The sequence below is a fragment of the Myotis daubentonii genome, chromosome 2 (genome assembly GCF_963259705.1).
Source record: "Myotis daubentonii chromosome 2, mMyoDau2.1, whole genome shotgun sequence".
In the NCBI taxonomy this organism is placed as follows: Eukaryota; Metazoa; Chordata; class Mammalia; order Chiroptera; family Vespertilionidae; genus Myotis; species Myotis daubentonii.
The window spans coordinates 101263803-101288173 of record NC_081841.1 but is presented as its reverse complement, the minus strand read 5'-3'; the positions used below and the strand labels follow the sequence as shown (position 1 = coordinate 101288173).

At 35.1% G+C, this 24371-nt stretch overlaps 1 protein-coding gene across 8 annotated transcripts in view; it reads right to left on the bottom strand.

The window, feature by feature from the left end:
• Positions 1 to 844: 844 nt before the first annotated feature.
• The window catches only part of CDK8 (cyclin dependent kinase 8), a 163138-nt gene continuing 139611 nt past the window's right edge, over positions 845 to 24371 (bottom strand). For 3 of the 8 annotated variants that reach the window (XM_059684035.1, XM_059684033.1, XM_059684029.1), the window contains 9 exons: positions 23118 to 23175; positions 20519 to 20650; positions 12519 to 12662; positions 9934 to 10003; positions 8347 to 8419; positions 5379 to 5476; positions 4579 to 4657; positions 4301 to 4459; positions 845 to 2124 (listed from right to left, as the gene is read on the bottom strand). In XM_059684035.1, the coding sequence (XP_059540018.1) occupies positions 1999 to 2124; positions 4301 to 4459; positions 4579 to 4657; positions 5379 to 5476; positions 8347 to 8419; positions 9934 to 10003; positions 12519 to 12662; positions 20519 to 20650; positions 23118 to 23175 (939 nt within the window). In that variant the 3' untranslated portion in view covers positions 845 to 1998. The remainder of the gene's footprint in view (positions 2125 to 4300; positions 4460 to 4578; positions 4658 to 5378; positions 5477 to 8346; positions 8420 to 9933; positions 10004 to 12518; positions 12663 to 20518; positions 20651 to 23117; positions 23176 to 24371) is intronic. The other 5 variants (XM_059684031.1, XM_059684032.1, XM_059684030.1 and 2 more) reach the window with 5 other exon arrangements.

Here is a 24371-nt window from a genome sequence, read left to right as displayed (position 1 = left end):
AATTTTTGAGAAGCAGGAGCCCCTAACCACTGTAGAATTTAGAAGAAAAAAACTTAATAAAGATTACTGAATTCAGAGGTGCTTTTAAATATTTCAGCCCTGAGATTGTCAATACTCTAGCACTTAGCTTATGCTCATGCAAAAGCTTGAAGTTGATTTATGAGTGGCTAGGAAATGTTTGGCCATGAAATGACTTAAAAAGAGTAACTTACTTGCTAGAACTAGGTCATATTTTAAGCCATAAGAAAAAAAGTACATTCCAATAGAGAGAGAACACTAATAATAGGTATGTTAGGCATGCGCTATGTGTTTTACACCCATTAGATTTTAAACAAATCAACTTTAAGGCATAAATTACATACAATACAAATTGCCATTTAAAGTGTACAGTTTGATGAGTTTTGCTATGGTCGGGCCTCATCAGTGTTGGTATTCCTCATTCTTAATTGTTTTAGAATATTTTTATATGAATGAGTTGAATTTAAAGAAAAATGTTAATTGTTTTATCTTTTATATTTTGTGCAGAAGGAGGGAGGGAAAATATTATTTGGGTTAAAATAGTCAAATTGGTCTTAAAGAATTAGGCATTAGTCTAGAAATGGAAGGCACATCATCACTTCTTTCAATTAGAAAACTATCTATTTCATATCTTACAGTATTACAGTACTAAGTGTAACAGAAAGGAATGCACATCTACATCAAACATCACTACTCTATGAGGGAGGCAGAAGACATAGATATTAATGAAAACAACTGGAGATTGACTTAGAGGCCACTTGTTAAAACATATTCTAAAGTAAAATAAAACACCTTTTTGTTATATAAAAATACAGCTGACTCCATATTTTGATTTATGAAAAATAAATTTATTACATAACACCTTGTTTTTAACAATGTTCAATTTTTTTAAATTCAGAATACTTGTGTCATTCATGTAAAATAGTTTGATACAGTACATTGTATGTTATAGGGTTTATTTTTCCTCAAAAATTCTAAGGCTCTCCTACTCCTTCTCCTTTTGCTGAAGTAAGGGCACCCTAAACAACGTGCGAACAAGTTTTAAAAAAGAAAACAAACTGAATAAAATTTTAATAGCACTACACCAACCAGCTTTAAAATCAACAAAATATCTGAACTGGATGCCGCACCTTTTTAAGGAAGTTACCATTCATGCTTTTTCATCTTAAAGCATGCTCACAAATCAGTAACACTAACAGGAAAAATAAAACACTGTCTATGACAATCATTTTAGTTTGTTTGCTGAACCAAACAGGTTTATATCAATGACAATATATTTAATTACTATCAAATAGCAGCTTTAATACCAGTCAAGTCATAGATTGAAAATAAAAACAAACTTATAGTGGGAAATTAATCTTTGGGAGTTTTGAAACCTTTCTGGAAAAACTATGTGGCTTTTTGTACTTTCAAAAAAACCAAGCAATATAATCTTGGTCAAAAAACACTGATTAATGTAGAAAATGAATCAACCCACTGATAAGACACTAGGATGAAAGGTGTACCAAAATATTCTCATTTTGAGTCTCAGTTATTTTGTTGAGTTAACACATACTGTATTTTTCAAGTACCAGTTAAACTTTTTGTGTGTGAACGATTGGTCAGATAATGTTACACTGAAAGAATTCACCACATACAACAACGAATGCTTGCCCCTAGCACATTTCACAGCTTCAACTGCTACAGACTGTCACTGAAAAAAATGCATTGGTCAGTCTGAACCATGTCAAGTAAACTATGGAAGTAGCAAATCCACAACACAAACTGTGCTAGCACTTTCTGTTCAAGTCTAACCCCAAAATAGGTACAATTTGGAAGCCACTACCCCAGTCTGTGAAAAGTGGTGGAACTTGGCTATTGGACATTTTGAATATGTGGTTGTACAGTACATTCTCATGGCCCATACCAGGTTCCCGCAGAGAGCTGCACAGTTAGTCCGGCAGCATTAGCAACAGTGCATTGACAATATTCCGACGCAGCTCAGTACCGGTGTGTCTGATGTGAGTACTGTGGAGGCTGCTGGGAGGTAGTTGAGTAGCCCATGCTGCTCTGTGGCTGTGATGTGCTTGGTCCAGGATTGGGATAGGCAGCATGTGGATTGGAACGCTAGAAAGGAGATTGAGGGAGAGATGTAATCCATGTGTTTCTATGAGTTGGTTATATCCCAAGCCAGCATGGCTGATCATGTGTGTTCGAGATGTCATTTATTTCAAGGCATTAAGAACTTAAGAGTCTTGTGCTATGTACTAGGCTTTACAATTAAAATGGCAAAACCCCCAGATCTTTTAATACCATTTTTCCTCTATGAAGGTCAGAAGTATTGCTAGTAAAGAATATTGAGCTGAGTCTATTGTTATGCTGTAGAGTTCATTTTTTTTCTACAGCCGTAACCCCTTTCTTATGCTGTTTTATATCCACTTGATACGTAATAACTAATTTGTTTGAGAGGTTTATATCATGAACTTAATGATGTATGCATTAAGTAAACCAAAGCAACTTACATGCTAGTCTCTTCAGTAGAAACCTCCCCAATACACACACAAATGGTTAAAGAATAAAAATGAGTATGACAAGAAAAGGTACTACAGAATCATTTTCTTTGGCATTAAATATTTTTATGCCCTTTAAACTAATGAATCTCTTACTTTCTGCTACAAGATATATACAAAAGTAAAATTACTGAAATATAAGAGTGGTTTTCTCAGTTCTAAAATAGCACAAAAGGTAGGAACAGTGGTAGATCTTATAGTCCTCTGAGTTTGATGTTATGATTAGTCACATTCCTGCACCTCTCTTGTTCTATTAGCTCCCAAGACAAGCACTATAAAAGATTAACCATAATTTATTACTTTCCTCTTTCAAAGCCTATTTAATATGTCATATAATTTTAAATTCTGCCAATCCTAGCAAAAATGGCATTTTAAAAAGAGTGGAGAGATACTGTTTCTGAAATCACCCACAAAAAAACCAGTAACAACAGCAGCCTTTGCTTGGTTTCAATAGCAGAGGTGAGGAGCACTGCTCTGCTTCATTCTAGGGATGTCAGCACCTTAGTGCGCAAACACGCTCTGGAGCCAAGAGGGGGGCACGCTTCCCATCCAGATGTCTGCTCTTGATGTCCTAGTTGACTTGCTGGACCTCTCCTTACCCAAAGCAAAGAGTCAATATCTAACTCTTGAATTACAGTAGCAGGCTCTGGGAACCTTATCAGTTTAACAAGATCTCTTTTTCTCTTTTAGTAGGTAAATAATTCTAATCAAAGTTTTAGTATCCTTCCCACATTGAAACCCAGGTTATTTGGGAATATGATTAGAATAAGCAGGGAAGTGGTATACAATTTTTAAAACAGGTCTTTCTGCAAAAGAACTGACAATGTCACTTGATAGGATCCACAAGTAGGCAATGCAGCAGTCCTTTTAGTTAGATCTGAGTGGAGTCCTGGGTCTACTACCAGCTCTCTGGATGCACACATGCAAGTTAGTTAGCCTCTACAAGCCTCAGTTTTCTGAAATGACAGAAAATAATGTATGCTTCATCCTAAGTACAGATGCTTCATCCTAACCGAGTACTCAACAAGCTCTTATTATTATATTCATCGACAGCACCACCACAACTGTTAAGTGCTTACTGGGTACCATAAATCTACTAAGAATTTTAATGATATAATAAAAAATATACAAGTGATTCATGTAATTTTTAAGCACTTATGTCAGGCTAGCCTTACATACATATGTTCTCTCATTTATCCTTATACAACCTCACAGTTACCATTATTCATATTCTACAAATGAGAAAACTGAGAACATTTGAATCACTTACTCAAGTTTACCCAAAAGTCAGTGCCTGAGCTTGGATTTAAAAGCCTGTGTTCTTTCTTCATCACTATAGTATACTGTTGTTTCAAAATAATAGATACCATTTATTGAGCTTCTACTATAAGGTGCTAAGATTTATCATGTCTTCTACAACAACTGCAAGTTATTTGCCAGTCTCATTTTACAGGTGAAAAACTAAAGCCAGGAAATGGTATATTACTTGCTCAAGATCACACGGTTAATAAATGGCATAATTTAAATTCAACTATTCCAAGTCTGTCTAGTTCCAAAGCCTACACTCTCATTACTGTATCACTGTCAGCACTTTTCCATGACAGTAACACTTCCTGTCAATGTAATTCCCCAGGCACACAAAGACCTTTTCTTAATTATATCACATTTTCCAGTGGTCACAAACCCATGCAAATACTGACAGGGCAGGTCAATACAAAATAATCTCGAAATACCTGATAGTCTGAGGTCATGATCAGTCCACCTGAGGTAGTGGTAGGAGGAACAACTCTCACTTTTTTCAACGGGGGTCCCTGTGCATGACTGCTGTCTTGATTCCCTGGGTGACCAGTTCCATTAGTGTGGTTATTGCCCTGTTGCTGCTGCTGGTTCTTCTCAATTGGTTAAATGGAAAAATAAAGTTCAACTCAGAAGGAGAACACAATACACACAAACCTGAAAATGTTGTGATAGCACTGAAACAAGAAGCTGCCAACTATACTTTAATACTTACTTTGTCTCCTTTATCATCAGGTTCTTCTTCTGTTAAAAATTCTCGTTTTGGGTAAGGGATTTGACAACCGGCAAAAACACTGATCACAAGAAAAAAAAAGACTTCTGGTATACTAATCAATATTTCAAATGCTTCATTTAAATGGCGTTCATTTTAAGATGGACTTTGTCTCCCTATTTATAATATAAAGCCTTTCATACAAGTGGGACAAAATGAATCTTTTTTTCTCATCAGTGACTTCAGAGCAGGTCACTTAAGTACTTTTCATTGTATAAAAATAATCAATAATCATCTCTAGGATGACTCAACTTTTTTTTTTTTTTTTAATCCTAGCATTACTCTTTTATTACTGCAACCAAAATGTAGATTCAGACAAAATGTCACAATTCAAACCCAAATGTTTTTTACCCTCCCTAGCATATTTAAAGTAAAAGATGACACAGGGAGCACAGATTTATCCAGGAATGGGATTTGTAATTGGTACTCAAACTGTAACTGAAAGCAGTGAGCAACCTCAGTGAGTGTGAGTGAGCGCCACATGCATAACCAGCCTCACCCCACAACTGGAGGACTGCTGAAACGAATGCTAGAATGCTGCCTAAAGCAACAGAGAAACAGGAACACCTCTCCACTATAACACCCCTCAGTGACACTCAGCTATCAGAGCTCGTTTTTCGCTTGTCATAAGGATTTCACTGGAACCCTCTATCAAAGGAGTGGCAACTTGGAGTTGACAACTAAAAGAAAACAGGCCTCCCCCACTTTTATCATGCTGGTGAGTTAATAAATTGATCACTTACTCTGATGTAGGAAGTGGGTCTTCTAAGAAATAGGGATCCTGCATAGCCTGTTCTGAGGTAATTCGCTTTATTGGGTCCATGGTAAGCAACTTCTGAAGCTGAAACCACAAGTCATAAAAACATTACTGCATTACTTTTCCTAGTTATACCCCTTGGCACATATATGGGAGGTATATATTGTGTGATGAATAACACCATGATTTGGAGGGCATTTATTCCTCCAAATTAAGATAAAATTATTAAATTTAATGTAGTAATTCACATTTTAGTCATTCTAATATTCATTATCTCATGTGGTTCTCCTATAAGAAGTAATTAAACTTATATCTTCTTACTCTAAACCAATGATCTTTTTCCTACATTATCTAAATTATCAAATTCAGAACAGGATTTTAAAAAGTTCTAAGAAAAATAATACGCTACCACATGCAGCTATTTAGATTTAAATCCAAATTAACTAAATTTAAAAAATCGATTTCTCAGTCATATCAGGTCATTTCTCTAGCTCAATAGCTCCATGTTGCTAGGGCTACCCCATTGCAGCACAGCCCATCACAGAAAGTTCTCCTGGACAGAGCTGCTCTATCTAAATGAATATGGTGATTGATATGGAACTTGGGAAGTACGGAGGTATAGTTAAGTACAGAAGAGAGTCTGGAAAGAGGCTGCTTGGGTTAAAATCCTGACTAGACATTCTTTAGTTGAGTGACTTCGGACAAGTTAGTTAACCACTTTGTAATCTCATTTGTCAAAAGGAGACTAAAACTGGTACCTATTATCACAGGTTTGTTTTCAGGATTAAATGAGTTAATACATGGAAAGCAATTAAATGGCGCCTGGCACAAAGAAAGCATTCTGTAAGTGTTAGTTGTCATCATCATCATCATCATCATCATCATCATCATCATCATCTCTACATAGAGAAATGTCACACTAATGTAAAAACTCAGTATTTTTCTGGTTAAAACATAGTTTACTCAAGGCTCTATGAACTAGAATATCTTATTTTAATATATGATTTAAGAGATTATCTAAATAGTGCTCTCTCTGCTTATAGTCTCTGGTGTAAGTTTTCGGATGTTAGAGCACAATAGAATCACCCTGGAGCACTTCTTAAAACAGGTTGCTAGACCCTACTCCCAGAGGTCCTGAGCAGGAGCCCAAAGGTCTTCATTTTTAACAAGTTCCCAGACTATTGTAATGCTGCTGGAATAGGACTACATTTTAAAAACCAAGGAACTAATGGACATATTGAGCCTTAGACATGGGAGGTAACACAATTAGAGGACGCGACAAAATATATTTTAAAATGCATCTCAAAATGCTTGGGATGGTGATATTTAAATTTAATTTTAGTAATCTGATATTTTAATGAAAACACAATTTTATTTTTAGAGTTGAAAAGGAAAGCATGGATTTGCTATTTAAAATACTCAACAACAGTTTTAAAGGGAGTTATAGCTGAGCTTTCAGATGGGTGCACTCAAGACAGATCATTACAGTTAAAACAAGCAAATAAGCTGCAAAGGAGATCTATCTCTAGAATTTCAGCAGTAATGGTAGTGTGAGTCACTTCAGACTACACTGAGTAGCAGTGAATTGAGGGGAAGAGTAATTCCCCTAAATAATGACTACTGATCTATCACTATTATTATTCTGTAGAATAAATAAGTTCATACTTTTGAAGGATCTAACTTACCTTCTAATTTGGGTCCTGTTGTAAGTACATTACAATAAACATTATTTGGATAATAATACATTGTGGCAATATAACATGTCGAACGCTGTTTTAAAATTGCTGATATATGACTATGTAAAAATAAGTAGAAGATACAGAAGTAGAAACAGTAGAACGAGAAGAAAAGTAGAAACAGAAGAAATGTTTTCCAAATGGCCTATAATAAGGGAAAGTTTAATCCTTTCAAAGTAAAAAAAATTCCCATTTAATAAACTCATTTAAAAATATTGGGAATAGTTTGGCTGGCGTGGCTCAGTGGTTGAGCATTGACTTATGAACGAGCAGGTCATGGTTCAATTCCTGGTCAGGGCACATGCCTGGGTTGCAGGCTCATTCCCCAGTGTGAAGTGTGCAGGAAGCAGACAATCAATGGTTCTCTCTCATCATTGAGGTTTCTATCTCATCATTGAGGTTTCTATCTTTCTCTCTCTCGCTCCCTTCCTCTCTGAAATCAATAAAAATATATTTAAAAAAAATATGGGGAATAAAGGAGTAAAAGGATTTTAAGTAAAGCAAAATATAATCTGATTCCTCAGATTCCCCCTTTTATGGTATATAGATTTTTGGAAAACATAAAGTAAAAAAACATTTTTAATTTTTACGGCATAAAAAATTGGAAATATTTTAAATAAATTTAAGTTGGCAATAGTTGAATAAAACCACATCATAAATTATCTTGATAGTACATGGATTAATTCAGTTTCCAGGTCATCATTTTTCCATTATACACTGATAAATACTGCATCACTCATACTCTTCCAGAAAAAGCAATTAATACATACAATTACCTAAGGACTTCTAATACCCAAGTTTATAAGAGGTATCTTGGGAGTTAAAAATTTTGTGAACAGTTTTTTCAAAGAGTTGAAATACAAAATAATTTATAAAAAATATTTCTGAATGGTGGGGTTATTTTCTTCTTGATTCTTTTCTGAAATTTTTAAATAACTGATGAAATCTAGTAAAGTATTTTAAAATGTTCTTGATAAACTTGGTATAATGACTATCTTGAGAAAATCTAATCTAACCATGTCAAATCATGCTATGGGTTTGGAAAAACAAATATTTTTATGTCTTTACTAGTATTTATTAACAGGATCTCTGCATTTACTGTTCAAGTACTCTAAATGTGCTGAGTAACCATATACATTGACCCAATAAAGCCTTAAGATGGGCTAATCAATTTGGGGAGAAAAATGTATTTTATTAGAACTGTTTGCTAAAGCTTACCAAGTGGAATGCTTTACTATCTGGTTTAACTTTATGTTTTTCCATATACTTGATAAGGCTGCAGTTGGTATACCTGAAAGAGAAATACTATGAGATCTCTATATTAAGTTTGAGGTTAATTTTACATTGGCTGAAGTTTTTCCACACAGAATTCTTTTCATCATAATCAATATAGAATATATATTGAAAATGGTATAATCAGCATAAAGAGTGGCATTAAATTAATTTTATACTTCACTAAATATTCACACTGGTCACTTTTTAACAGATACTACTGATTACATGCAAGATAATTTCATTAATAATATACACAGAATAGTTTTCACATGCAAGTTATCTCAAAAATTATCTTAAATAATATATGGGTCAAAAGTTTAACTCAGCCTTAAATAAATTAAAAGAAAAAAATTTGTTGTAAGTCTATATACTACCCTCTTCCAACCCCCTGATTTTACACTGTAAATAAATGAAATATTCCTTCTTTTCTATTAAAACTTGCTTAAAATTACCCAACCTAGATGGGTAGGCAAGTAGCTATTTGCAAGGCTTATTTATTTCAGTCACTTACTGCCTAGAATTACTTTCTACAAATGCTTCCAGAAAGTAATGAATATGGAAAAAAATAAAATTTTTTCTCATATCCAAATCAGCTGCTAATATTAGATATTCACCTTTCTTATATCATTTAAACATCTTAAGAAATGAAGATGGTCACAATGTTATCAACACTAATAAAAGAGAAAAATGGTAATTGGCGTACGAGCTACCCTTTTCATTGGCTAATCAGGGCTATATGCAAATTAACTGCCAACTAAGATTGGCAGTTAACTGCCAACAAGATGGTGGTTAATTTGCATACGTAGGCACAATGCAGGGAGGCGAAAGGGAAAGCAGGAAGAAGCCCCCTGCCACTGACAGTGATCGGAAACCCAGGGGGGAGCTAAGAGCTGGGGGGCAGGGCAAAGGCGGCCCTGGGGCCCCCCAGCCATGATCAGAGAATCAGGCACCTTTGCCGCCCTGGCCAGTGATAGCAGGAAGTAGGGGTGGAGCCAGCGATGGGAGCTGGGCACGGTCAAAGCTGGCAGTCCCAGGAGCTAGGGGTCCCTTGCCTGGGCCTAAAGCGAAGCCCATGATCGTGGGGCCGCTGCAGCTGCGGGTCCCCGCTGCCCAGGCCGGACGCCTCAGCCAGAGGCATCCTGCAGGGGCAGGGGCGGAGCCCGCGCGATCGCAGCGCCCCCCGCTGCCACTGCAGGTCCCCGCTGCCCGGGCCCGACGCCTAGGCCAGAGGTGTCCGGCCTGGGCAAGGGGCCGATCCTGCGATTGGAGGGTGATGGGGGTCAACGCCTGAGGGCTCCCAGTGTGTGAGAGGGGGCAGGCTGGGCTGAGGGACACTCCCCCCCACACACACCCAGTGCACGAATTTCGTGCACCGGGCCCCTAGTATATATATATATTAGAGTAAATATATAAAATTACTTATTAGAATAATATTATGTTGCATATTCTATTATGTTGAGTACTCAATCTTCTGCTGAGTATTCTGGAAAGGCAAAACTCAACAAAAGGTCTATTTTCTTTCCAACTTACGTGTTTCTTCTGAAATCTTTCATTAATGTTGAATGTTCAGGCATCTTTTTTATATCTTCCCAATCTTTATCTGTGAAATACATTGATAAAATTTTATGTTGTCTAGGTTCCTAGTCTCAAGAACTTTAATAAAGGTCATCTCAGTTTCATTACATTTCCTATACTTTTAACCTCCATGAAAGCACAGACTTCAAATAAATGGTAAGCTATAGTAAACATCTTATCTTGAACTGTAAATACAACTCTACCTTGTATAGAATTAGACCTTTCTATCTCTCTTTTTAATGCCTGCTTTCTACGTGTTTGACTATGTTTATGTTACCTCAATTTCTATAACTAGAGCGTAATAAGTTATAAATATTTCTATTATTAAATAATTCTATTTCTCTGTAAAATCAATATTTTTCTTCTTTCTACCAAATTTCTTTGTTAAATCAGTAACCAATCTCTTCAATAATAAATGTAATGTCCTCCCCTCAGCAGCTTTAAGGTATACTTCTTTTTATATGGCCCTCCTTATTGTCACCTTATTAAATACATTGCTTTTACATCAGCAATCTATGTAAGCAGTAATAATTACCTGAAATAGAATAAAGTAGAATATAACTAGTATATTAATTAGCTGTTGAGCTTGGCTAGTTTCAATAACATAACAAAAACAATCCCAGCTACTAATATATTAGGTAGAAAATGTTTCAGTTAGTTTTGCTGGCATTAGAGTTATTCAAACAACTAGATAGCTTGTTTTCTCCATCATTATCAATGGACATTTACTTTGATAAAGTAAAAGAGAGTCTACTAGGTGCACAGCACTGTAACGGTAGCTGAACAGCACCATTAGCTTTGAAATGTCCTTTAGAGGTTCGAGCTTCTTTCAATTTACTTGTAAAAATATCTGCTACCTTCCTCCACAAATATCACATATTTTAAAGTAAACTAAATATATATATTAAGCTCCTAAATGGAATTTTCTCAACTATTTTCTTACTTCAATTTCTCTATTTTGTAAATTTCTCAAGCTAGAAATCTTGAGATAATCTTTTAACTTTTCCCTCAATGATACACTTGCTATAAAAACGATACATTTGTCCTTTATTCTCCATCCTTATTGTCACTTTACACCTGGAGTACTGTTATAGGCAAGCAGCTGGTTTCCCTGACTAAAGTTACTTGTTTTACATTGATTTTTATAAACCACTGCCATTCTTAGATCTTTTAAAAATGTAACATAAATCATGCTACTAGTTCTCCAAATTTTATCATGGAGTCTCACTCTTTAGCACAGGAAATCTAAATTCTGCTGCCTGTTCTTCAAGTTCCTTATAAGCTGAGCCTATCCTAACTGTTGAACCACACATTAAGAATCATCTCCTAAAGAGGCCTTTCCCACTGCCACCCCATCTTAAGTCATGTTCCTTTCCCTGGTGGACCCATTCAGAAGTGGGAAGCAAAGGCCACTCTTCTCCATCTACTCAAACCATACGTATTATTGAAACAGTCTATTTAGATCATAAAATGTAAACTTGAAGAGGGCAAGGATCATATCCAAGTCAACAATATTTTATATTTAACACAGTGCCTGGCACATGGCAGGTAGTCAGTAAATACTCAGTGAATAAATGAAATCCCCATTACAACAAAGCAGTCTTTGCAGAATTGTTAACCAATGTTGGAGAAAGGCAGTATCTGTGTAATTATTCTGCATTTACTGATAATTAACACCCTTCTAAGGGAATGTGAAATTATAACTCCCAGATATATGTGTATTAGTCTTGAGATATAGTGACCTGAGAAAAAATCCCAATAAACAATTTCTAATAAGTACTCGACTATCCAAAATTATAAAGGTGCTTTAAACAAATTTTCATTATTCTGGACCACTGGGCACAGTTTTTAGTCACTGATGAACTATCATTCTGTGGTATAACAAAGGAATGGGATACAGCTGAAGCGATCTAATGCCCATGATGAGACACCTAAACAACTTTCTCCCTGCCACAAATCAGTGCAAGCAAGGTTGTTGGAATGCTTGACTTTCACCTACATTCTGACTGTTGTACGACAACACTAAAAAGAATGTTCTTATTGACAAAGATTATAGAGAAAAATATGCTATTATTCAATACAATGTGATTCTGTACAGTGTCCTAAATAAAAATCATGTTCAAAATTTATATTCAAGTGCCAAGTAATTAATGGCAGCATAATATGTGCTGCCAGACAAAAATGCATGCTATTGAATTTTATTTGCAATTCCCACTGGTAAGAACTAAAGGCACCTTTTTAAATATAGATATTGCAAATACTTTATAATTTCAAATATTAAACAACAAAACAAAACAGAACAACAACAAAAAGAAACAAAAATACACCTGCAAGTTCAAGTTCAGGAAACCCATAAATATTTTTATGCTAAAATGTGAACTTTACAAATTTTGCTATTTCTATGGATCTTTGATTAAGACAAGTCATAAATATAAAGAATCAAGTAAGAGTAGCTTTTATCAGCTAAAAATATGCACCTTTCCAATGAAGATACCTAAGTTCAAACAACAGTGATTTAAAAACGAAAACATAATGTGTACCTGCAGGGAATCCCATTACATTGAATATTCTGTCCAGCTGGTCATGGTGATAAGGATTACTAGTTTTGATGTCCTCTTGTCGACAGTGAAATATTGGTTCTGACGTTAGTAGCTCTGCAAATATACACCCTATAGCCCAAATATCTTTAAAATAAAAAGACAAAAAAAAAAAAAAAAAAGAAAAGGAAAAAAAAAAGGAAAGGAAAAAAGAAAAAGAAAGGAGGAAAATAAAGTGGTTCTTTCCAAAAGAAAATGCATTTTTATTTTGGTGGGGAGTGTTCTTTTTTTTCCTTTCTTTCCCTGATAAGTCATATTAATTCCAAAGCAATTATAATTATAAATACCACAGAATATGGTTTGTAAATATAGATTCCCATTCTACCCACCCCAATCTTTCATTCCCTGTTATACCTCTCCCCACTGACTGGCTTCATTCCAAGTTTAAATCAATGTGTTAGCTACATTTTGGGTGAGTTTTAAATGCTTCAAACATTACCTTATTTATGAAATACATACAAAGCTACATATGGATCATGGGAACCACAAACAAACAAAACTAAACAAAAAATAAATAAACCAAAAATCCAACCAGCCCCTAAAATGGGGCACACTTGCCAAAAATAATCAGCACAATTTTTTGTGGTAAAAAATTTTTTTTTCCTTTAGCTTGTTTATTTAATTTGTGAAGTCTAATAATTATGCTACCATGTTAGCACTATTTAGCAAGGTGTGATTACAACAAGAAAAAGACAGCAACTGAACACAAATATTCTAACGAAACAATGTTTCTACTTGAAGAGTTTTTCATTCAAAATGTTTCTTTTTTTTCATAGAAATGTAGGTTTATTTCTATAGAGACATGCTGAATACAAAGGGCTGAAATAAATGAGTAATCATTAACATAAAATAATAGAACATTTTAATAAAAATTAATATTTTTCTTTTTTAAAAAAATTTTTTGATTGATATTTTAATCAATAAAGAAAAAATATCAATCAAAGTTTTTCTTTAGAGTATAACAAGTATCAGGAGATTTTGCAAGGTCAAATATTTAATAGGAACAAAAAAAGGAGGGTAAAATACTACCTTTACATGGGTACAAAGGCTATAATTTCATAATAATTACTTATAAAAGCCAGGTAAATGGACTTTTCTGTACACAACAAAATCCCTTCATTTGCATTAAGATACAAACTAACTTTCATTCATATTACATTTTTACTCAATAGAAAGATCTATATACCAATTTAGAACTTGAAGCTGAAAGCAACAAATCCCTTAAATGACAATGTTAACTTCTTCACATAGCAGATACTCAGCCAGTGGTTTTTGAATGATCTAACCAATACAACTATAGTGGGGGGAAAATGACTTTTATTATAACTGATTGTTCATCTATGTTATTAGTTGCCACTTAAATGGAAAAATGAGAAAAATTTAACTTATAAATAACAGAATTCTTAAACTACAAAACTGAAATGTAGATATTTAATTTAAAATAAAATGATCATATTTACATTTCAGAGTAACAAGTTAATCATCTATTTACTTAAATATATACACCCTCACTAGCAGCAAAAGATTTTTAAAAATGACATTTTTTACTTATCTGTTTTACCTTACATTAGAGAACCAAGTCTAGCCAACACCACTGTATGAAGAAGTCTCATCAGGAAATATAAACCAAGCGCTTTCATTTTTAGTAAATATAGATTTCCATTCCACCCACCAGTGTCAGAAAGCAAATGGGAAAATTAGGGAGTTTGTGATTAATTCTTTTTACATGGGTACCCTTTGATAATCTTAATCAAATAAAAGATAGGCAAGTTAAGCAGGATCACAAAAAGGGCTGAAAGGTCAGCTTGCATGTTTAAAATTCTACTCATAGCACCTAAAAGACAATGTAACAAATCCTTCTGGTTAGCTAGGCAAAATTCTAAAGAAGAAAATAAAATATGTAAAGAAAGATGAGAGATGAGTAAAGGTTCTAAGCATCCCTAAAGTACACTGATTTTACAGTAAAAGATCAGGAAAGTAAGAATAAATAGTTTATTGAACCTTGCTTAACCTCACCCTAATAACCTCTTTCTTTATATCTCTTATTTTTCACTTTAATCAATTTCACCAACTTTCTTTCCTTCAAAATTCTGATGCAGACATGAATCATGAATTTGAGTTTGCTGACCTGGCTATTATTTCAGACAAATTCTAACATTTTAAATAGTCTCTCCTCCCTATCACACCTATTTTGTCAGACTATACCAAATCCATGGCAAAGTCCTTTCCTACTCACCTACCTGCTTACTTCCTTCTAGAAAGATTTCCCTTTAAATTAAAAACATATCAGTTACATCTACTTCTCAAAATCTGTGATGCTCATGTATAGCTATTGAACTAACCAGGCAAAGTAGGCCCAAATGGGGAGAGAAAAAGATTTGTTAGATAATGTTTTAATCAATAGGTGTACTAATAGCAAGCTTCTAGCTTAATAAAAGCGTCAGTTCTCATTCTCCCTATCTTATTGTATATTTCCCATTTAATAGAATGCTACATATTCAGCAGGCATTCAGTTACTTGCGGACAAAAATCTGAGCTTGAAAATCCATACTTTAGTAAAACTTGAGACTCCTTTACTATTAGTAAAGTAAAAATTAATAATCCCCTTTCAGCCTCTCCACAAAGTCAATCAAACTAAACTCCAGATGCTCAAAATGATTTTAACTTTGTCCGGGGAGGACAATGTTTACAACCTATCATCTCCTCTCTTTGATTTAATGATTCAGCTTACAGTTCTGAACAATGGAATAAATGACCACAGCACTAAAATCTGTTTGTAATAGAAAGTGGGAATATAGTAGTTGGATGTTCAGATTTTTTCCTATGCTCTTTTGCTGTTTCTTTTTAGCCTTTAGTTTAAAATAATCCACCAATCTCCACTAGCAGACTTCACTCTTCTAACTGATGCCAAAGGTATTTATGTATAAATTCAACCACACAGGTTCATCTACCAACTGCTCACACTACAACTATTTGACAGGGAAGTCAATCTGCTAGGGAAGTTCTTGGTACATAGCTTTCACTGTGGTGTGGGGAACCTGTTGATTACTTTAAGGGACTCTTAGGCTACCTGCATAGGTGATGGGAAGAATGGGATTGAGTGGGAGAGACTGAAATCAAGGAAGAAATTTCACTTTTTACTTCTTTATTCTATTTTTTAAAACTTACATTAAAAATAGTTTATGTGTAATTTATCTCTCAAACAAAAAATACAGATACCAATATAACTTTTTTGTGCTAATGTTTTGATACAAGATTGTTCTTGGCCAAGTCAGGTGGACACGAGGTGGGGAGCACCATTGCAGAAGGGCTGTCGCTGACCTGAGTTTCAACCCAAGTTAGTAATCTTTGTGATCTCCCTATCTCAGAAGGCAGCTGTTTTTACCTAAAGTCATAGAGCTCTCAGAGTTGATGGGGATCTAAGAAATGAGTTAGGTTAAATTCTCGTTTTGCCGAAACATACACAAACACATACACCCTCCGGAGTGACAGAGTTAAGGCTACAAGTCAGGTTGCTAGTCTTTGTTACTTCTATTTGAAGCTGACAAAATTATTTTATGCATATATTCATTACTGTTTTCTCAACTGGACATCCCTTAAACTACATAATTTGCATTCATTTTGGTTTCTCTTAAGTTTTAAAAAGTTTAAGTTATTCAATAAATTTTAATGCTGATGAAAAGAAAAGGGAAAAGCTATGAAGAAAGGCATTCTCTTTCCCAAATTACAAAGTCATTTGACTAAAGGAATCTACCTAACTGCTGATAGTTTGCTTTATGACAAAGAGCCCTTGCATTAAAGCTGTTGGATTTTAGAATTAGTGAATATCAGGCTATACAAATCTTAATGTTCACAGTAAAATATAAGTTTACTAAGAAAAATATAATAATGAACCAAAGTCACAAGCTTCTGCAATAGTACATTTTAAAAAATTGTATTTATTGATGGATTTTAGGGAGAGAGAAAAAGAGGAAGGGAGGGAGGGAGAGCGAGAGTGAGAGAGGAGAGATGTGTTGTTCCACTTATTTATGCATTTATTGGTTGCTTCCCATATGTTCCCTGACCTAGGATCGAACCTGAGACCCTGGCATATCAGGATGACACTCTAACCAACTGAGCTACCTGACTAGGGCCAATAATATATTTCTTAATTTACTTAAGTGATTTCAAAGTCTCAAGTTTTCAGTTAATAGCAGCTAACATTAGGTAATGACTTTCTATTTGTATGTTCTATTAACGTGTCTTACCAAAAGTAACACTATTTTTAAATATTCATTTTCTAGGTGGAAAAAATAGCTATGGATCATATTAGTTTATATGCTTTTAAGTACATGTAGAATGTACTTGTAAAAAAGATAACCAAATATGTGTTTAGGTAATACTATGTAACTCAAAAATAGAACTACCTTTAATAATCTTTAGTTTTCCTTCTGACTTTTTAAAATATATGTATTTTATTTTGGAATTATTTTAGATTTGTAGAAAACTCACAAAGATAGTTGAGAAATCCCATATCAAGCTGACTTAACTTTATCTACCTTTATTTTTCTATAAAATAAAATGTGATCTCAATGCTGGTATGAAGAGTGGTGAACATAAAGATTTTTTGAAAAAAGACATGTTGGATTCAAGACTGATATGGAGAAATAATCACAAGTATTTCTCCTTTTACCTTCTTGAGTATACATTGAAATGACAATAAAGTAATAAAGATACAAACCCACAGTAATGACAAGAACAGGAGACCCCCAGGGACAAGATTCATTCACTTACTCAACAGAGTACTACGTTACTACTATGTGCCGTAGAGGCTCTGGCCTGTAACTGGGGAACGGTTAGGACAGGCGGATCTGTTTTAGTGGATTTCAGGCACTGTTTGATGCTATCAAGACAGTAAGACGGAACTCTGATGAGGAAGGTAGGGTGGTTACTTTAGACTGTGATCAAGGAAGTTCTCTGTGAAGAGGCAGTATTTTGACTAAGATCTGAATGAAAAGAAGAGACTGGCCATGTGAAGATCTGATCCAGGCAGACATATGTAAACATATTTCTGGGACATGAAAGGCAGATGTAACAGTACTGAGAAGGATCTAGGCCACAGTATTACTGTTAAGTAGGAAGCAGTATTGACCTGCACAACTCTGGGAGATTTTGTACTTTGAAATATTCCAACTACAACAAGTCTGTACATATTTGCTATTTGCAACTGGGAATCCAAGTATATGGAGGGTCAACAATTCATATGCTGAATTTTTATTGTTTGGGTGGTTGTTGCTCCAACCCCTGCGTTGTTCAAGGGTAAACTGTATTTTCTTTTTGTTTTTAATAACAATGTGGGATGGTCAACGAGTCCTCCTAGATCTTATCCATTGACTGTTCTCACCACCATTTGAATGAAACATGGAGCATGCAGCTAAGGTACAGCATTCAGCATAGAATCCTTTCAAATGATTTCCCTCTAACATCCAGCTTGCTTCCCTCCCAAACATCACATCTTCCAGCCACACTAACTACTCCTATCCTCCATTCACACGACACACCTGAAGGTTTCCATGTGGTTCCTCCTGCCCGGAATGCCTTTTCCTCTACCATCCTGGCAATATCAAACCCACCCTTTGAACAAACCTGTACAATAGCACTCAGCTCATAGTAACGGTTCAACGCGTGCCTCCCCTGAAAGGCTGTAAACTAGACATGGAGCCTCCACACAGAGCATGGGATCTGTGATTATTCATTGAGTTAAAAGAAAAGTCTTCTAAAATACATTTCATTATGTCTTAACTTTACTGGCTGCGGCCTACGGCGCTCCAAAATGTCAGAATGGTCAGAGGGGAACAGAGGCCTTTCAATGTCAAATTGAAAGGTAGGGGGGAGCAGTCAAGCCTGGTCAACACTACTGGGTCCTATGTGGTGGCTAGAATTCAGAGGTGTGTCCTCATGATGGCCAGCATCCTGCCTCAATGTCTCCCTCTACCTCTGCCATCTAGCTGGCTTCCCTGAAATTCACAAGACTTCACTTCATCATGCCTTAGGACCACAGTATATCTCCTCTCCAAGACCAGTTTTCACTAGTTTCAACTATATTTTTAAGAGCTGATCCTCCTCTCACCACTCTCCTCCACTGCCCAGGGGCTATCAGGTACATAGACTGGGCCAAAAGTGGGAGAATTCTTCCTTTAAAGAATATGAATGGTCTCAAAGCAAAGATTTGTGCTTGCTAGCATTTAGGGTTTCCTCAGTTAATGGCAATTCTCTGCTGGATCACCCTAAAGTAAATGTACACAAAGTTCCCAAACAACTTTCTGTAATCAGATTCTTAAATATGAAGATACAATCAAGGGTCAACAGTTGAAGAACAATTGTCACATGGAAAGAAGTGATCAAGACATATAAATAAAAAGAATGCCTACAGAAAAAAAATGGATAATTATTCCAGGAATACAGCAAATTACAAACAATTAAAAAGCACTGTTATCACTATCTTAACAGATATTTGAGAAGATTTTCTTCTCATAAAACAATACAGGATGTTATGAGAAATTAAGAATCAGAGGATAAGAAGGGGCTCTTGGAAATAAAAAAGACAAAGGCAGAAAATGCATGAGAAGAAAAGTGGTATAACGGCTCAATAAAAGAAGCCTAACATCTGTCTACACTTAGTTTAGGAGAGAAAGAAATAGGGATATAGGAAATGAACTTCAGATCAAATGTGTCTACCAAGTAGCCAGCAGATCACTGTGAAATATCAGGATGAGAAATCCTATTTTGTTTTAAGAAAGACAAAAACCCCAGGCAATATACCAATAAATGAGAAGAATGTTGGCATGAGACATTTCATTAGCAACACTGATGCTAGAAGACAATGGAAGAGCATCATCAAATTCTGAGGGAGAATTATTTTGCACCTAGATAAATAATTTTGCACCCTGACAAATTGTCAAGTCTGAAAAAGGCATTTTTCAGAAATACAAGAACTAGAAAATTACCTCTAAGATACCCCTTTAAAGGCTGTTACTTGAGAATATGCTGTAGTGAAATAAGGAATGAGATAATGAAACCCAGAAAGAAATATACCCAACCCATAGGAATTAAAAAAAAGAAAAAAGAAAAACAGAAAGGAAAAGCCAGGATGAAACACAATCCAGAATAGAGCAAAACATAGAAAACTTCAGGATGGAGTTATCCAAGAAAAGAAAGGTAGGTTTAATATCATATATAGAACAAGTTAAGTAACCAGTAAAAACACACAATAAGGGCAAAAAGAGGCAAAGCACATAAACCTGTGGTAAAAGCACTATGGCAGCTGAACACTGAATCTATTACAATACTGATCTAAATTAGACCATGAGAATTATGGCTTGCAAACAGAAATTAAAGGCTGAAATCATCAACAAAGTAGTAATACTAATGATATTACTAATATAGCTTATAAAATGAGAGGTAAGTGGGGGAAGAAGTATAAAAGCACTAATTTCCTAATATGTCATAATAGAGAGGTGATCAATACTATGAAAATTTTAAAGTGAATTAAGATATTCTAGACTACTACTTTTAAAAGTATTTTTTCCCTTAACTTTAAGGGAATATTTTAGGAACTAATATTTGAAAAAAATAATTGTCTGAAGTTCAATAACTTAGAAATTTTACTGTGCTTATTTCTCCTTTCAAGTAAAATTTAAAATACTTTTTACTTAGAATGCATAGTATGATCTCATATATTTAAAATGTTTTTAATATCTATTTATCTATCAGAGAGGTATGTCTGGAATGATATACCCCTAATGCCAATGATGATATTTCTAGGTAGTAGAATTTTAGGTTAGTTTTTGTTCTTACTTTTATACTTTTCTGTTACTTGATTCAAAAATTTACAGAAATATTTATATTTTACAACAACAAAGCCACTTTTAAAACGTCACAGAATCTTAATTAGTTCTACTCACCAATAGCTTTGGTATAATGTCTTGCTCCAAGAAGTAATTCTGGAGCTCGGTACCAGAATGTTACAACTACTGGATCCAAATCTGCTAAAGGCTTCAAAGGTGAATTAAATAATCGGGCAAAGCCCATATCAGCTGTAAAAAATCAAACACAAACAAACAAACAAACAAACAAACAAAAAAACCCATAGAAGAATGTTAAGTAAATAGATTTTAACAAATTTAATTGATTACTCTAATTTTATCACTGTTATTTAGTAAGATATGAAAATGTGCTGAATTCTGGGAGAAAAAAACACAAAACCTAAAAGTAAGACAAGTCTGAGATCTTCATTCTTTGCAAACTATTGTCACTCACTCTTCAACTAGGCTAGAGACATGCTGTGCTGCCAGAGGTCAAGGATGACCCTACTCCTCTAGGCATATTTCTTTCCATCTGCCATACCACCATTGGGGACAGGATTGTTAAACTGCATTTCCATTCTTTGCATTGGTCAAACGCACTGAGAAACGAGATCAGAGAAGGCTTTCCATCATTGCATCAATAAGTCTGTTCACTGGTATAATCAAAAGTTGACTGTACAGTATGTTAACACCACTATTTCTCCCCATTTATTTGGGTTGAATTTTACTAACTTAAGAGTCACAGTATTTTGTTAAGCTGGAAAAGACTTTAAAGTCATATAGTTCAATCAATCACCTTCTTTTCCAAATGACAACATTGAGGTTAGAAGAAATTAAATGATTTGACAAATGCCATCACTCATATCCGAGCTGGAGCTGTGGTTCATGGCACTTAATATGGTTTAATGTGTAGTGTAGTTATTGAGGCATGGCTGTTTATCCTACTACACTGTAATTTTGTTAAAGGCAAAAATTGTGTCTTTTTCATTTCTCTATTCTTTTTAGTATCAAGTATGGTGTCATTATGCATAGCTTTTGGCAAATACATGTTGAATAAAAAAAATCACTACCATACCACCAATTCAAAAATTTCAAGATTCATCCACCATTTGTTTAGTTTGTTCTCCTAACATACATTTTTTAATGAAGTAGATCCTAGGCTAATCTAGTTAATTATGGAGGTTTGAAAAATACAGACATTTGGCAAAGAATTAAAACCATGAGTCAGCTTACTAAGTACTGGTTCACAGAAAACTGATTATTTCTTCTTAAATGTGAATGCTTTTAAGCCGTTAGTGCCTTCCTCCCCAAACCTGCCAACATTATATACATTACACAGAAATATAATCCCAAACTAGATTACCTTAGTATATGCTTTCCCCAAATTTTACAGTAAAGAACACATCTGTCACTACTCTTTGGGTCTTTTACATTTTGCATGCTTTGAACTTATATTTTAATTTGGTGGCACCAAACTGGCTTGGACAAAATCCTTTAAAAGCACAGGTGAGGACTTAACATCATTGATGACAGTACTAACAGGGCCTGGTTCTCTAGGGAAATCAATGACTAGGAGTACTTTGAGGTGCATCAAATGTTATCACTACTAAAAAGTTTGCAATATTTATATCATAAAAGAGTATATTTGAGTCTAATTAAAGTGGAAAGTGAGATCTGGGGAATTTATAGAGGAGGAGAGGGAAGAAGAGTTAGTAACACCTATGTTTTTCTTTGTTGGAGAAATGGTACAAATCAGCTTATAATTCTTATTCATATTAAATCATGCAATCAGAAATTACTATTTAACTTTGTTAAATGGTTCCACAAACCTGCTGCCTTTAAATTCATCCAATTCAGTTACAACATTTCTACCCACACACAAAACAAACTAAATGTGACAAACACAACTTAGAAATGACAATGAAAAAACCCCAATTAGGATAAATTAATTTAATTCTATCCTTATAAATTATCAAAAATGTGTAAAATTTTGTTTGGATATATTTTTAAGAAGCTATTAAAAAACATGCCAAAGTACAAAATGCTCATTAATTTTTTTTTTTTTTACCATCAGGCAAAGGCCTGCTACAAGATAGGCTTGTTAGAACTTAAGGTTCTGTATCTATCTGGCCTCAGTGGTTTTCCTGGTTTGTAATTCCTAATCTAGATGGGGTCAACAGAAGCATATATTCTGATCTAATCTGGTTCAGGTGAACAGACCTGATGGTTCAATTACCAGTATGCTGAATGCCCTTGGGACTAAAGGTGAGGCTTGCGGGCTAACACAAACAGAAGCCACTCACCTCTACAGGCTATTTTTTAAAAAAGTATTCTCTTTATTTTTTTCATTTTATTATTTATTATTTTTTCCTTTATTGATTAAGGTATTACATGTGTCCTTATCCCCCCATTGCCCCCCCCCCCCCCTCAACTACAGGCTATTTTTAATGAAGGTAAAAGTTTTTAAAAAGCTTGCATGGCTTATTTTATAATCAGAACACTTCAGTCTCTAAAGATTGACACCTTTAAGAGTGTGAAACACTTTTCACTTTTAATGTATACTCTTTAAAAATGGCTTCAATCATATGGAGGTACATGAATATAGGCGTATTATTAAAGCAAAAATTAGAAGTGATACAGCTGCCTACAAAAGTCTTAAAAGAGTGCTACACTGTGACTTATCAAAGATAAAACATACCAATTTTTACTCTTCCTCGCTCAGGACCTTCACCCATAACTAAAATATTAGCAGGTTTCTGTGGAAACAAAATAGTGTGTTTTTTTCAGTAGACAGTAGTGGTTTCTTTCAAATAGACAATATGCCAATATAACACAAATCCACCTTTTAAAATATCTCATCTACTCAAAAATTAATATCAAATACAGAAAGTCACCAAAGAAACTTTGTGTGTACATATGCAAAGCAATATACAATCTAATGAAGGCCAAATATGGCAATGCTCCTCTCCATGCACACCTAAGGCTTTTCCTGGCCCTTTTATCTATCTGTTTTCACAACTGTGGATCATCTGACTAAGTTATGATGCTGTGGTTCCTTTCAACTCTTTCAATTATATAAAACACCCTGCAACTTTAAGAAGTAAAAATTTCAAAGATGATTTAATACTAAATAGCAAATTAACTATAGGGAAGGAGCCACCTGATACCCTATTTTGGAAACAGTAAGGTATGTATCTGTTTCAACAAAAAAATTACAGTGAAATCAATTTAATACAGTCTTTTCTAAATGAGTTAGTGAAGTAAGAGGGATTTTCTATGACCTGAACAGTATTGAGGTTTTTATCCTATCTAATAAAAGAGAAACATGGTAATTGGCGTACGACCGCTACCCTTCCCATTGGCTAATCAGCGAGATATGCAAATTAACTGCCAGCCAAGATGGCGGCTGGCAGCCAGGCAGCATGAAACTAACATGAGGATTGCTTGCTTCAGTGACGGAGGACTCCAACGTTCCCTGACTGCCTTGCCGGCCTCTGAGCCTGCAGTTTAAGAAACATAGTAACAAATATAGAAGCTAAACAAAACCCCAGAAACCAGCTTTCAGCGAGCCGGGATCTCAGAGCTGGAGTTGATACAGAGTTTCGATTATAGAACCGAAACAAACCAGATACCTGCTTTCAGGAGTGGAGGCCTAAGAGCTGGAGCCTCAGAGCTAAAGCTGGCCCAGAATAAAAAAGAAAAGAAAAAAAGGAGCAGTTGGGAGCTTCCGTCACCCGCCAGCCTGAAAATAGCCCTCAGCCCCTCACCCAGACTGGCCAGGCACCCCAGTGGGGACCCCCACCCTGAAGGGTGTGTGACCAGCTGCAAACAGCCATCATCCCCTCACCCAGGCTGGCCAGGCACCCCAGTGGGGACCCCCATCCTGAAGGGGGTGTGACCAGCTGCAAACAGCCCTCAGCCACTCACCCAGGCTGGCCAGGCATCCCAGTGG